Source organism: Sus scrofa, chromosome 1 (assembly GCF_000003025.6).
Source record: "Sus scrofa isolate TJ Tabasco breed Duroc chromosome 1, Sscrofa11.1, whole genome shotgun sequence".
Lineage (NCBI taxonomy): Eukaryota > Metazoa > Chordata > Mammalia > Artiodactyla > Suidae > Sus > Sus scrofa.
This window is the reverse complement of record NC_010443.5, coordinates 132,758,720-132,774,757: the sequence shown is the minus strand read 5'-3', so window position 1 is coordinate 132,774,757 and position 16,038 is coordinate 132,758,720. Positions and strand designations below refer to the sequence as shown.

Sequence of the window (16,038 nt, the reverse complement as noted above, 5' to 3'; positions counted from 1 at the left end):
GCTACTGGTGATTTAGCTGTTCACATACATATAAGCACATTTTCTGATGTTTTAGAAACGAGTTCCTTCATTTATATTAAGAGGGAGGTTTTTCCTGTGGTGAGCTCAATACTCTTTTTTTTTTTTTTTTTTTTTTTTTCTGTTTTTGGCTGTCCCATGGCATATGGTAGCGTTCCTTAGATCAGATCCAAGCTGCAGTTGGAACCTATGCTGCAGCAAAAGCCAGATCCTTAAACCACTGTGCCGGGCTGGGGATAGAACCTGTGTCCCAATGTTGCAGAGACACTGCTGATCCTGTTGTGCTGTCATAGCAGGAACTCCATCTTCCTTTTTTTGATGGCACGGTAATCACCTCCCTTCTTTTAGGGAGATGCCCATGAACCATGAAGGCCCCCAAATATAACCCTGATGACCCAAAGACCTCTGGTGGGGAGGGGCAACTTGCTTCTAAGTTATGTCTAGAGAAAAGGCTGTGGTGTCAGCACAGTAAAGCTGATCAGCAGAAACTGGTTTTTCTCAAGGAACCTACTGTGAACAGCTTTGGGCCCTGATACCAACACTCTGAAATTGTACCTTTATGGCAACTGGGAGCTCTGTCTGTCCTGTTCTACTTATATAATGTGAACCAGGGCCTCCACCGGTTTCTTTCTCTTTTCTTTTTTTTTCTTTTCTTTCTCCCCCCCCCGACCCCCTTTATCCTGCTAGTAATCAACCTGGTTTAGCCCCACTTTCCTGAGAGTCTGAAAAAAAGGAAAAGGAAGGTACCTGTTCCAGCTCTTGGTAGGTGGGGAGTCTGAGGTGACGGAGCTCTTCCTTTGATTTTATGAGGGATTCTTTATTCTCCCACTTGACGAAAGCCCGCTTTCTGACCAAGACTGGGCTGGGACACGGAGATGTAGGGCTGGGAAGCACGTACAGAGTATCCTGGGCTGTCTTCCTTGGGGAAGATAGCACAAAGTGACCAGAAGGGCCCTCGCTGCTAAGCCAAGACAGTGATTCGGTCTGAGTGGCCTTATGGGCAACAGTCCTCTTCAGCCGAACAGAAATCTTCTGTGAGGACACTCCCATGAGCATGATGGTCCGATCCTTACTCTCCTCACTGTGTTCCACGGCCTCCCCATTGGGGAATGTGAAAGGCCCTTCCTCAGGTGCTGTAAGAAGATGCATGATATGTTAGTACTATAGCTCAGAAAAGCAAAGACTCAGTATTGACACATTAGTTTCAAGTGAGACCTTTCTTATTGATTCAGAAGTTCCATAGGCCCGAAGTAGACTCATTTTCAGGCAGCCAATTTAGGGGGTGAAGGAGGCTGAAATCCAAGGGTCTTGCTGGCCAAGCTATGGCCACAGGTGTCAGGTTGCATCCGCCTTGAGGAAAGGCCATGTTTTTCTACTTGCAGAAAAGCTGACTAGAGGTTTTCTGTTTCTGCAGGTAAGTTGAAGGCCCTGCCTCAAAGAGAGCAGGGTTAGTATATAGACATAAATGTTCCAAAAATACTTTGGGAACTCTCAGCAACCAAGTTTTTGTTCTGATACAGGACAACTTAACAGCTTAACTGTGAGAGGAAAGTTCTAGCTTTGTCAAAGTGTGTTCTCAAAAATGTATTGTCCCTATTTGATAGTGCTTGGAAAAGGAGAGGCAGAGTCATTTTGGTTTTCTTCTTTGAATCAACAGACCTCTGCCCAGGACCCAGCCTAGATAGTAACCATAAAGAATAACTTCCTAGAAAAGCAGAGTAAAAGCAGATGTATTTGAGATGGTAATAAGCTTTAAGATAGACTGCAGAGCATCTTTGGTTACCATTTTGCAAAGACTCAGCAGTAATTCTGGGCTCTCTAAATGAAAGTCATTAGCTCCCACACCTCATTTATTAATAAACACAATTTTGGATTCTGTTTATTCTTTCTAAATAAGGATAAAAAAATATTACCTTCCAGGGGTTGGGGAATGAAATTATTATATAAAAGAAAGTGGTTTTTTTAAAAGTATGCATTTCTGTTAAAATGTTATATATATTATTTCAATTATTAAACTTTCTAGCCAAGGCACTGGATTGTAGTCAAAATGGCTTTGGACAACAAAGTTGTCTAATTAGCATTTGTAATCTGAATCAATAGTTCTAATATTAGAAACTTTACAAGGATCCTAGCTTAATTACTCCCCTATAGAACACAATTTAAATCTACATTAGGAGTCCCCCCCCCCCAATGGCACAGTGGGCTAAAGGATCTGGCATTGCTGCAGCTGTGGCTCAGACTCAATCCTTGGTCCAGGAACTTCCATATGCTGTGGGTGTAGCCATAAAATTAAAATATTTTTAAAAAGTCAACATTAAATATTTACCCAAATAAGGGCCAAGGTTATAATTATATTGCTTTTTAGTACCAGAATATTTAAGTTGTTATGTCACCTTAAAATAATTATAGTCTTCTTTTTATGGAGGAGTATTATGGATGATAATTTTCTGTAACACTCTTTTTACTAACCTGCATTATAAATGTATAAACTGGAGTTCCCATTGTGGCACAGTGGAAACAAATCCAACTAGTATCCATGAGGATGCGGGTTCGATCCCTGGCCTCACTCAGTGGATTGCGGATCAGGCGTTGCCGTGAGCTGTGGTGTAGGTTGGCAGCTAGAGCTCTGATTTGACCCCTAGCCTGGGAACTTCCATGTGCCTGAGGTGCAGCCTTAAAAAAGAAAAAAAAAAAAAAAAAGGAGCAAAAAAATTTCATATATATATGTGTGTATATACATATATATATACATATGTATACACACACACACCTATTAGGTGAACTTCCTAGATTATATAGAAAGCTTGGGACAGAATCTTAGGTACTCTGCCTTTTTAGAAGCAAAAGAAAAAAAGCAAAGAAAAAAGCAACAGAAAAAGAGCCCTTAAAGTGACAGGAAAAGTTCCAGGAGACCACAGCATTGTAAGAGTTGTGAGAGGTATTAAGTTTTAAGAATATTAAAATAGATAAATATAAAGTTATAGGAAGATGAGAAAGATGATAATGGGCTAAAAAGAATCCTTGGAAATTCCAGTTTGATGAGCAGATGCCCAGGTTCCAATCCAGAGAATTATTGTTAAGAGATGGAAGCAATATGAATGGATGTCAGTGATATCCAGCAGTCAGCTTTTTCATTACAAGCAGACCTTGCCTTATAGCACTTCTACAGCAATTTTCATTCATTGCTCATTGTACACCTATATTTAACCTATGTATTTAGTCTACTTCCTGGTAGTTCTAGGAAAGCTTCAGGAGTCCTCCTCTGACCCGTGTGGGGCAAAGTTTCTGGGACAGGGGAGATATGGCCTGCAGAAGAGAAATCTCTAGGTGCAGCCCCTCTTCAGGCATCACACTCAGGCCCCAGACCTTCATACGGTTCTTTGCCACCTTTCTCCCAAAAAAGTCTGCGTTGTATGTGACACAACTCTTAAAATAACTGGGTGCATAATACACAGGAATGTCTTCCACAAGGGTATTTGTGGCGGTTTCTATTATGAGTGGTAAGGATAAGGTAATTTTTCCTCCCCCAAAACTGTATTCTTTCTCCTTCACTTTCCAAGGTGAATGTTCCAAACCCCTGCTTACCGTGGAGCAGATCTTTGGCTCCCAAGGAGCAAAGGTTGGGCGTTGGCCCCACAGAGGTGCTGTTCTCTGTGGGAGCTGTTGAATTCTTGGCTCGCTTCTTGCACTCGAACACAACCAGATCTTTGCACTGTTTGTGGCAGTTCATCCCACAGTCTGTGGACAAGACACCATGCTCAGCAAGTCTTTCATTTTCTTCTCCAGGGCTTCACAACCACATTCAGGCAGTGCTCTCACCACACACACCTGTCCTAACTTGTGGAGGGAGGACACCTAACATGAGAAGTGAACCTGGCACTCTTCTCACTGGTCAACCCTGGAGCTCACAGTCTTATCACAGCCTGTAGCATGAGTCTGAGAATCAGAAACGGCATCTTGGTCATCCTGCACATACTTCCTACTCTGAGGGACCCTCTGGAGGCACCCAGCTGTTAGGGCTTATTCTTTCTCCCTTATTTACTAATGAAGGGAAGGCTGACAAGCACCTTTGGTAATCACTTATCTTCTGTTCTAAAAGTTATGCGGTATCTATCTTTGGGGACCCATGCCCATATCGGGGTATAATCTACCAGCCATCCCTCTTTTCAGGGCAACCAAGGAAGAGAGAGGATCTTTTAAGAGGAAGCTGCATACTTAATCACTTGGGGATTCCTCTCTGTGGTAGAGTCACTCTTGGAGGTGCTCTAGCAAAGCCAGTTTGGGGTGAGCTGGGCAGAGGAGCTGCGGACTAAATGGACAACTACTATGGGTAAAACATGACATGCAGGTGAGTCAGACCAGGGAAGACAGCACACTTGACAAAGCTGGAGCCTTACCTTTACACCGATACCCTTGTTTGATCACTCCCCAGAGCTGTGAGACAACAACAGACAGTTAGGATACAGCACATGCCCTTCATCTACCTGGCAGGAGGCCAGACCGTGACCTCCATTCCTTATTTTCCCTCATCCTGCTCTACCTCAGATGGGAGGGAAACCTCCTTTACCTCTCATGTCTTATCCCTCCTGGCCTTAAGCTGAACACCAGAAAAGTGTGCTGATCAGAGTCAGATGCTCTCAGGAAGCTTACTACAGTGGATTTAGGGCCCAGGCCTTCTATAGGCCTGAGGCAGGTTGATCATAGGACACAAAGGCTTCTTGAAACTCCAGCCAGAGAGCAAGTATGTAGAATCCTGGGGCTAGGGGCTGAGTTTAGGAGGAAACTTGGCCAGGGGTAGGGCATAGCCCAGGTGACTTCTTAAAGGCAGTTCCTTTTGAGGGGGAGGGGTGGGGGATATGTCTCATATTTCTTTATTCTAACATTTGAAACTGCACATGGGTATAATATTTTAAAAGTATATCCCAAATTCAATATTTTGTTACCATTTATCCCAGGCCCTGTGTACTAGAGGACAAATAAATCAGGAAGAAATGGTGAGTGATGAGTGCAAGTAAAGCCCACACCTTTGAGAACTAGGTTATTGTAGGTGTCATGCTTAGGCTCATCCTAGCTGATGCAGGTGTGTGAAGTCTGTGCCTGGCTTAATCATATAAACTGTCTTGTACCCCTTCCTGAGTTCAACCCCAAAGTAAGTACTCCAACAACAACTTACAAATCCAGCACAGTTGTCACAGAAAGTAGGCTTCAGGTAGGTAGTCTCTTGGAAGTTGTGAGGAAAGCCCAGGCCCAGCTTGGAGTATATTGAGCTTGCCCTCATGAAGTAGGCTGTGATCTCATCTCTGCTGATGAGGCCTTCCCTGCCAGCCAATGACAGAGACAAGGATATGAGCAGGGCTGGGTAGCAAGGCTGGCTTCCAGCCTTTGAAACTCGTTCCCTTTGTCCTTGAGTGGTGGTACAGTTTGTATTAGCTGACAGCTACTTCCATGAGTACTCTTTTTTTTTTAGGCCCACACCTGCAGTATGTGGAAGTTCCTGGGCTAGGGGTCAAATTATAGATACACCGCAGCCACAGCAATGCCAGATCCGAGCTGTGTCTGTGACCTACACCATAGCTCATGGCAACTCTGAATCCTTTAACCCACTGAGCGAGGCCAGAGATCAAACCCGCATCCTCATGAATACTAGTTGGGTTCTTAACCCACTGAGCCACTATGGAACTCTGCATGAACCCTCCTGGATAGCATGTAATAAGTAGGTGAGATGGCATTACTCATTTCTAGAGTTATTCTTGGCTAAACCAGGTTTTCCTAACTAACTTAACCACTATCCATAAGACGTGAAAAAGAAGTGATAGAAAAGTGGGTTTAAGGGGGGAAGTACCTTTTGTGTGGTTTCTGACTTTAGTACATACTACATAACTGGGACTCACCAGCCAAACATTTGGTTTCATAAAGAGAAACAACACAGAACTTACATAACCTTGAGAACATGAAATATGCAAAGTATTAATATTAGTTGTTTCTCAGTCTGTAAGGACAAAGCAAGAAAGAAGACTAAACTGTTTCTTGCTTGGAGTTGACTATTCCTGAACTGGCAGAATCTTCAATTCTAAGGCATTTAAAAAAGCATGCACTCTTCATGGTCCATTGTGCTCCAAAATGAAGCAGGCCAAGCATTTCCTTGATGATGGCTCTCTTAGTGCTCAAACTCATTAAGTCACCACAGCAGCAACACAGCTGAGTTTGCAGATTCTTCTAGTGACACACCAATAAAGCATTCCCACCAACAGGCTCATAGCCATGCAATCCTATACACAAGCCCTCACCTGTCTTTGTCCATTACACAGAAGGAAAATGGAAAACTTGCAGCAATCTTTTCAAATTCTTCCTGGGAGATGTATCCATCCTGGTCATGATCATAATTCTTGAAGACAGACTGTGAAAAGAGGATTTTCTTTGGTGATTAACAAAAGAAACCAGTCATTGCTCTCTTTAGTCAAATGACAAAGGGGCTGGAACAGCTGAAAAAAGCCTCTCTGTCTGAGTGAGCAGAACAAGTGAACATGCTCTTTAAGTTGCAGCAGGTCACATCCCAGGTCTTTGCAGGTACCAGCATCTAGAGACCGGCCAGGTGCTCTCCGTTCCATAGCATGTCAGGCCACCACGTTGGCTGCCCCATACCCTTAGCTCATTGCACTGAGGGATGCCCACCTGCATTGCACAGCTCAGACTGCAGCTTCTCTGTGTAGTTTCTACTAACAGCCCAGTCGTAAGTGCTCCCTAACCCCCTTACTTAATCTTCCACTAATTGTTCCGTCACTTGCTGGCTCATAATTTTCTCGTGTGACACTGAAATGGTCCACAGGATAAATGTAGAAATATGAAGGTATGTGCCCTCCTCCCAGCATCTAGCACAGTGAATTCAATGGGACAGTGCCAAACTTTTTAGTTTTAGATTCTCATCACCATTACTTAAACTCAAAGCTTTTCCAATACTTCTCTGCCCCCAAATCAATTGACAACCTTGAAATACATGCTCTCTTGGGAGAACTTTAAGAGGTATACCTCTCCCCATTTGAGGCCAAAGTGTGTTGGCAAAATGTAACTTCTGAATTGCTTTGTAGTCAGTTCTGAGAAGTATGGTTCCAACCTGTGCTCACACAGGAATTAGTTTCAAGTTTTTTATCTTTGTGTTTCTACCACTGTGCTCCCCTCTCCCCACATCCAGAACTAAGCCAGGCAATGCCTTGCTTCTGTCTGTGAAACCACAGCTGTACTTACATCCACCATCCTCTGCACGTGTTTGCTTATGGTCTTTGGGTCAGGTTTGGGAGATACTCCAGAGGCCCAGTCCACTACTACTGGTGGCTTTGAAGGTGTGAGTGGCTAAAATGAAATATCCAGAGAGTCCCATGACTATAATGCAGTGTTATAACCTTCAGCTCTTTCCTATTACCGATGGCCGCGTCTGGGGACAACCCTCAACTATGCAGTTGCAAGAGGCAGAGGGCATTATTACTAAGTCTAGAACAATAACTTGGCTAACACAAGCATTGTGCTTCACAGTTTATATAGCGCTCCTCAGTATGCCTGAGTTTCAGTTCCATCTCCATTAAACCTTTTGTTGATGCTAAAAGAGAAAAGTAGATAATTTAAATTTCCTTTCTGATCTCTAATATTTAGTAGAGATGTGGATGAGAGAACTAGCTAAAAGGCAGGGAGACATACAAGAAAGAAAAACTGAGGCCTAGATAAACTAAGATGGAATCCATTCCTAAGTATTTGAGAATTGATTCAGGTTAAAATGTCTTTCCAGAGAAGGTTCCCTTTCTGTTGGAATGCTAACACCCTGAAGATGGAACCTACCAGTTATTTTCAATGAGCATCTTTGATTACAATAGGACACTAGAACTTGAACTTTCTGTATAGAGGTAATGAAATTTAGCCATCTGAACTGATAAGCTGAATTTCTTAAATTACCTCTACCCTTTAGAAGGAAGACTGAAGAGTTCCCATTGTGACTTAGCGGTAACGAACCTGACTAGTATCCTTGAGAACATGGATTCGATCCCTGGCCTCACTCAGTGGGTTAAGGATTCGGCGTTTCCATGAGCTGTGGTATAGGTCGCAGATGTGGCCTGGATCCCACAGTGCTTTGGGTGTGGTGTAGGCAGTTGCGGCTCCAATTCAACCCCTAGCCTGGGAAATTCCATATGCCGTGGGTGCAGCCCTAAAAAGCGGAAAAAAAAAAAAAAAAAAAAAAAGGAAGACAGATTATTTCACCTGCCTGTAGGGATACAGAACTAGGTAACCTTGTGAGGCCCCTATATTCAGCCAGGGCTAGCACTGTTTTAATGACTTCTCAGCACAAGAGGTCAAAAGACCCAGCAGACTGTTCTTTCTGACCCACAATGGGACTTTCCTATCTACCAAGCTGGAAATTCTCTGAAGGTAAGCTTCTGATTAATAAACATATCTAATCATCAAGAAGTCATGAGGAGAAACAACGGATGTGAGAACACTTTATAATCAATAGGAGGAAGAGGTCACTTCAGTGCGCAATGTTGTATCCCTTCTCTAGTTGGTAAGCCATCGACTGATTCCCCTACTCCTGACACTCCTGGTATATAGTTTTTAACTATTCACATATTAGCCGTATATCCTCCAGGAGTGTGTCAGGAACTATTCCTCATACATATGCTGAAGCTCTCCCCATCCCTGGCATAATGTTGGGCACATACTGGAAACCTAATACGCTTATTAAACTGAACTAAAGTCTGTTCCTTAAGGTGAATGACCTTGAAGAGCAGTTTGTAAAGGACCTGTTACATGTGGGAATCTTAATATGAAAAACTCACCGGAGCCTTGTGGTTCCTGGGTTCCCGGGCATAGGAAAGCTCATAGATTTCATCTTCAGTGTAGTAGAGATCTAAGGATAACTGCAGGTCACAGAGAACAGAGTTAATTACTAGGATGCTGTTTGCCTTTCCTAGGCCTGATGTGTTTTTTTCTTGGTTCTTCCTCTCCTTGGGTTTACCATTCTATGATTAGACACTAGCTAGATGCAGAGCCTGGGGCGCTATCAGAATAATCCTGTGAGGTAGGAAGAGTTTATAGTGATTATTCCATTACGCAAAAAAAAAAAAAAAAAAATCAGGAGTTCCCATTGTGGCTCAGCAGAAACAAATCTGACTGGCATCCATGAGGATGTAGGTTCGATCCTTGGCCTCGCTCAGTGGGTTAAGGATCTGGCATTGCTGTGAGCTGTGGTGTAGGTCACAGATGTGGCTCAGATCTGGCGTTGCTGTGGCTATGGTGTAGGTGGCTACAGCTCTGATTCAACCCCTAGCCTGGGAATCTCCATATGCCTTGGGTGTGGCCCTAAAGAGACCAAAAAAAAAAAAAAAAAAAAAGATTAAAAATTGAGAAGTCATCCCAGAGCTGAATCCCTCTGACTTTACAGAGAAGGAAACAAAGAAAGTTATGTGCCCACAGCCACACAGCCTGGAAAGGAATTCATCTATTCTCACGCTGCTTGCAAAGTGCAGATCATGGTCCTCAGCACTGCAAGTGTTCACCCGTCCTTGACTTGAATATTTGGGATCCAAGCCAGTAGAGGCAGGACCCAAGTAATAATTAACCTTTTCTTTTTTCCCCTTCCTTTCTCCCTTCCTTCCTTCCTTTCTTCTCACTGCCTTGTCTTTTTTAAATGTGAACCCACTGTCACCATGTCTTACGAAGCCTTGTATCCTGATTTACTATCAGTTCCTCCTGGAGCTTGGCACTGGCTTTTGCTGGGGGAGGGAAACACTCCTGAAAAGTCCAACCGGCATACTGCTAAAGGGCACAGCCCTGGAGTCCCACCACTGGAGTCTGAGCCCAGGCTCTGCTGCTTCACAATGTGTGGGCTTGGGCAAGTTACATCTTTGTGCCTCAGAAAGGTGGTAATAACAGCACCCACTTCACAGAGTTTTTGTGGGGCTTAATTGAGCTCATGTTTGCTAAGGTGCAGGGAGTGGTGCCTGCCACACAGGAAGTGCTCAAGAATTTGTCTTTCATGGAGCCTCACCGTCAGCAGATGCACCAAGTCCTTGTTGGCCTCCAAGGGCGGGGCCACCTCCTGCAGTTGGACCAGTTCGTTGATATGATTGTAAAGGGCCAGCAGCTTGTGGACGTTCACCTTGCCCTCCTCCAGATAGTCAGGCATGGCTTCGTACAGGGAGATGAGGTCCTTGAGGTGCACCCCCAGGATGGGGATCTTGAAGTGGGTGCACTCCCCATAGGCGCGCCGGTAGTTGTCATAGTTTCTACAGGAGGACAGCAGCTCGGTCATCTCACCCAGAACCTACAAAGCAGAGGAAGAGACCCAGTCACAGGTACCCTCCAGGCAGGCTATGTTGCCTGTACCTGCTGCCTTTTGACTCTCAGCTCCTCCCGTGATTTCACCCCATCCCTAGTTTGTCGACGGGTGGGTGACCCATCTGAAAGTGCAGATTATGATTCCCAAGCTGAAACCAGCTTACATCAGGTATCACAAAGATTTATAAAACAACAAGGTGTGCTTCACCTGATTCTACTACATAAACAGAAAGTTTGAAATGAGGTTGTATTTACCACTTTTATACTAAAACTCTTCCTTTAAAAATAAATAGCATAAGCACTTGATACAAATTGTAAGTTACATGAGTATACAGTGCATAGTGAGTGTCCCTCTGACCTCCATCCTCAAACCCATGCAGTCTCCTTCCCATGTGTCTTCTGAATGCTTCCAGAGACACTGCCCTGCATAACACTTGGTGTGTTCTGTCCCTGTGGCTGGTGTGGGGAAGTGTGTGTTTACAGTGTGGCACTTTGGTTGTCTGTCCCATGCTCTTGAATCTCCAGATGGGCCTGTGTCCAGGAAGCAGGCAACATTCCATTCACAGACCAAAACCCTGAATAGGGAGACTGAGTAAACTAGACCAGCTCCCAACAAAGGACCTGAAAGAGGACAAGGCAGAGGTCCTGGGGAGCTCCAGATCAGAGCCCACTCCTGCCATGGCCTGAGGCCGCTCGGCCAGGAGGCAACCTCATCTGCTCTTCTTCCCAAACAGCTGGTTCAGGTCAGCACAGTACACAGAACCCCACCCCCATGTGGGAAGACCAGATTTCTTAGAAGCAAGACAGGAAGGAGAGACTCCCTGCCAGTCATGTCACAACACAAAATAACCACTTTAAATACTGTGCCAGAAACTGTTTCACTAAAACCATGGCCTAAGAGTACCATTTCTACCAGCGAAGAACCCGAGGTCTTGGAGTTAGCCTCCCACAGGCACCTAGACTGGCAAGAGCACCTCATCACACAACTGGAAAACAGGGCAGGAGAGTGTCAAGTGTGGAAATGTCACAGGACAAGAGACTAACAGCAAAGATGAAGGAGATTTTTGTTCCCCTTAGAAGGTGAAATAAACTCCCAGGGGAACACCTGCTTTAACCCTAGATTCAGGAATTCATTATGCAGACCACCCTGAAGGGCAAGCCTCTAGAGAAAGGAAGCCATGCTGTGGCGGACCCCAAGCAGCAGAGTGGCAAGCTCGATCATGTAAATGAAATGAAGGCATCTTAATATCCGTGATCACCTTCCTCCATCATCTGAGACAGGGGCAGTCTCTTCAGTTGTTCCACCTGGTCTCAGCAGCACTATCAAAGAGTTAAAAGGTGAGTAGACCATGAGGAGGTGAGGGTGGGGTGGCATTCCCAGACCCCAACACTGTGGGAGCAGGGACAACTGATAAGACTTCCCAAAAGGAGGCTGAACATCTGGGAAAAATGGATGAAGCAACAAGGCTTAGACTCTCTCCCTCAGAAGAGAGCCTCCCTCTCTTGTCAGCTCCAGAGGACTGGGGTTTGAGTTCAGTAAGGGAGGCCTGGCTGGTCCTCTTCCATGAAATGAAATGTTCAGAGCAGTCATTATCAAACCCATACCATCCACAGGTGCACTTATATCTGTACTAATATCATAGTGTTTTATATGTGTATTGACAGCCCTGTATCATAAAGGATTAAAGTCATTTTCTTTTTATTGGCCTAGAGTTGCTTGTAGTCTCTTACGATCCTTTGTACTTCTGTGGTGTCGGCTGTAACTTCTCCTTTTTCATTTCTAGTTTTATTGACTTGGGCCCTCTCCCTTTTTCCTTATTGAGTCTGGCTAAAGGTTATCAATTTTGTTTACCTTTTCAAACAACCGGCTTTTAGTTTCATTAATCTTTTCTACTGTTTTTCTGTCACTAATTCATTTATTTCTGTTCTGATATTTATGATTTCTTTACCAAAACTTGGGTTTTGTTTGCTTTTCTTTCTCTAGTTGCTTTAGGTGTAAGGTTAGGTTGTTTGAGATTTTTCTTATTTCTGGAGGTAAGCTATAAACTTCCCTCTTAGGACTTTTACTGTAGATAGGAAGCCCAGAAATAAACCCATGTACCTATGGTCAATTAATCTACAATGAAGGAGGCAAGAATAGACAATGGGGAAAAGACAGTCTCTTCGGTTAAGTGTTGCTAGGAAAGCTGGACAGCTACATGTGAAAGAATGAAATTAGGACATTCTCTCACACCATACATAAAAATAAACTCAAAATGGATTAAAGACCTAAATGTAAGATGGGATACTATAAAACTCCTAGAGGAAAACATAGGCAGAACACTCTTGGACATAAATTGCACCAATATCTTTTTAGATCCGTCTCCTAGAGTAACGGAAATAAAACTAAACAAATTAAACTTAATTTAACCTAATTAAACTTAAAAGCTTTTACACAACAAAAGAAACTATAAACAAAATCAAAATCAAAGGACAACCTATGGACTGGAGACAATATTTGCAAATGATGCCCTTAACAAGGGCTTAATTTCCAAAATATACTAACAGCTCATACGACTCCGTAACAACAACAAAACACCCAATCAAAAAATGGGCAGAAGTCCTAACAGACATTTCTCCAAAGAAGACAGACATATGGCCTAAAAACACATAAAAAAATGCTCAACACTGCTAATTATTAGAGAAATGCAAATCAAAACTATGATGAGGTATCACTTCACTCTGGTCACAATGACTATCATCAAAAAGTCTACAAATAGTAAATGCTGGAGGGAGAATGTAGAGAAAAAGGAACTCTCCTACACTGTTGGTAGAAATGTAAATTGGTACACCTACTATGGAGAACAATGTGGAGGTTCTTCAAAAAACTAAAAATAGAGTTACCATATGATCCTGCAATCCTACTCTTCGGCATATATCCAGAAAAAATTAATTCAAAAAGATACATGAACCACAATCATCACTGCAGCACTATTTATAATAGCCAGACATGGAAGCAACCTAAATGTCCACTGACAGATGAATGGATAAAGCATATGTGGTATATATACTCAGTGGAATATTACTCAGCCATAAAAAGAAAGAAATAAGCCATTTGCAGCAATATGGATGAACCTATAGATATTAAGTGAAGTCAGTCAAACAGAGAAAGACAAATATATGATATTGCTAATATGTGGAATCTAAATAAAAAGATACCAATGAATTTATTTACCAAACAGAAAGACTTATAGATACAGAAAACAAATTTATGTTACCAAAGGGGAAAGGTGGGGGAAGGATAAATTAGGAGGTTTGGATTAACATACACACATTACTATATATAAAATACATAACCAATAAGGACCTACTATATAGCACAGGGAAATCTACTCAATATTTTATAATAACTTATAAGGGAAAATAATCTAGAAAAATATATGTATGTATAACTGAATCACTTACTTACACCTGGAACTACCACAACATTGTAAATTAACTATACTCCAATTTTTAAAAAGTCCTTTCTATAAAATCTAATTAATAATGTACAAAGTGTACAGAACACTTAAGAAAAATACCCTTTAGTAGAAAATAGTATCTGAAAAGCCCATTTCCAGGTATCAGGGAAAATTCAACTCTCCAGAATGTTACTCTCCAAGGGTTCTGGCTAGTTAGGTATCTAATGTGTCACATGCAAACTCAACCATGGTGACTGAAACGCTGTTCCTTGCTGGAGCAAGGGAGTCAGTGCTAAAGATGGTAGCTGGACACTCAGTGGCATTACCACCATGGGAAAGGGGCATATGTTGTTTCAAATCACCAGTGGGAATGGGTGCAGTAGCACTGAGGCCAGATGGAATCAGGGTCACTCTCCAGTCTGACTTTCCCGTCCCATGGGGGTTGCCTCCTTGGTATTTTGCCAGGTTCACGAGGGATGGCATGGTTCAGAAATGCACTCTGGGTGGCCCCTCCAGAAGGAAATGGAGACACTGGCCCAAGGAATGATGCTCCCTAGGGGCCTGGGAAGAGATGGGGGAGCACTGACCTTATTGATTTCATGCGGGACATGTGAACTTGTCTCCTTGAGTCTGGAGATTGAGCTATGACATAGCCCTCCTATCACAGCCATCAATGTATTGAAGTTTTGTAGCTGGTGGAGTTTCTGTAACACAGAAAACAGACACAAGCAGAGTCGCTCTACTGTCAGTTATACGGCAGCTTAGTGGCCACCTCCTGTTTCTGTACTAGGAGCTTCCAAAGGCTAGCAGTCAGGTATTGCCATTTTCTGGCCATTCCTTCCTATAGGCTTAATTCCAGACCAGTAGGTCCCAAGTCCAACAAAGTATCACACCTTCCTGCTTTTGTTGGAGCTGGTCGTCTATAGACCATGCTCTACATCAGTGTTTTTAAGAATCACCCAAAATTCTTTTTTAACACAAATATTTCTGGACCCAGGTCCAGATGTTCTGATTCCCTAGAACTGGGGTTGAGCTTACAGATCTATGCTTTTAACAAACCTTTAGTTAATATCAGAGCAGGTGGTCCATTACCACACTTAAAAAACACTGGTCTGGAACCTCTAAAGCTGGAAAAATATATCATTCTGTGTAATATTTTATATCCTTCACCTCAAAGTAACAAGACTGGCTTATTTTTGAGGGCAACGCTAGTGCCTATATAGGACAGTAACTAGGATAGAGATGCCTCTGTGGAATTTCAAATATCCATTCATAGTACCTATTTTTTTCTTATCAAATGCTTAAACTCTGCCCCTTAAACATTAAACTCAGCCATTCAATTACAACATAGGCTCAAAGACCTAACTCAGGCTGGTGCATCTCCACCAAAACCTGGAATTGCTCTTTTCTTGGCCATGTGGGTCACATTTGGTAAAACAATGTAGGCTGGTAGTCATCTTCTGAAGAATGATAAAGATCTGAACAGATCTAAAACTTATCCCAACCCTGAAGATAGCCTGTATGGTCCTCTCCATATTGTGTGGGAAGTAGTAGAGCCCCCATATCCAGATCTAGGAACAGTGGGAGGTATGCAGCTCCACTGGGACGTTCATGAGGAGATGGAGTAGGCTGGGGGAAGATAGGATCATTTACCTTGTAGCCCAGGCCAAAAGTCTTAATCTAGTCACTCACCTGAGCCACCTGGATGAACTTGATGAAGACTTCGGCTCGGAGCTGTGGGGTGGGGCGGCTGAGAACCATGAGTTGAACCCACTGGGAGATGCCGTTACAGAGGGCAATGGACCGCTCCATGGTGGGGTTCTCCTTCACGCAGCTATTCACTAGGTAATTCTGATAATCGGAGAACTGGGGAAAAAGAAACTCATCAGACATGCCGCCCCAGTATTCTGGGAGATCCAAGGAGCATCTTACCTCTGCCCAGCTGATGCCAAGAATCTGCTATGGGACAGAGGTCTTGGCCCTCCTCTCCTGAATGTCCTCCGCTTGGTGGATAAGACTGGTAGGAAGGTTATCTTTCTTTTTATTTTATTTTTTATTTTTTGCTGTTTTAGGGCTGAAGCCATGGCATATGGAAATTCCCAGGCTAGGGGTCGAATCAGCAGCTGCCAGCCTACACCACAGCCACAGCAAAATGGGATCCCAGCCGTGTCTGCAACCTATACCACAGCTCATGGCAATGACGGATCCTTAACCCAATGAGCGAGGCCAGGGATTGAACCCACATCCTCATGGATACTAG

General features: G+C 43.4%; 1 protein-coding gene across 7 annotated transcripts in view; it reads right to left on the bottom strand.

The window, feature by feature from the left end:
- RASGRP1 (RAS guanyl releasing protein 1) overlaps window positions 1-16,038 on the bottom strand; it is an 84,042-nt gene that overhangs the window by 11,779 nt on the left and 56,225 nt on the right. For all 7 annotated transcript variants that reach the window (XM_003121603.4, XM_021097997.1, XM_013993196.2 and 4 more), the window contains 10 exons: window positions 15,471-15,644; window positions 14,366-14,482; window positions 10,049-10,324; window positions 8,838-8,918; window positions 7,261-7,365; window positions 6,306-6,415; window positions 5,192-5,336; window positions 4,416-4,452; window positions 3,604-3,756; window positions 766-1,151 (listed from right to left, as the gene is read on the bottom strand). In XM_003121603.4, the coding sequence (XP_003121651.1) occupies window positions 766-1,151; window positions 3,604-3,756; window positions 4,416-4,452; window positions 5,192-5,336; window positions 6,306-6,415; window positions 7,261-7,365; window positions 8,838-8,918; window positions 10,049-10,324; window positions 14,366-14,482; window positions 15,471-15,644 (1,584 nt within the window). The remainder of the gene's footprint in view (window positions 1-765; window positions 1,152-3,603; window positions 3,757-4,415; window positions 4,453-5,191; window positions 5,337-6,305; window positions 6,416-7,260; window positions 7,366-8,837; window positions 8,919-10,048; window positions 10,325-14,365; window positions 14,483-15,470; window positions 15,645-16,038) is intronic.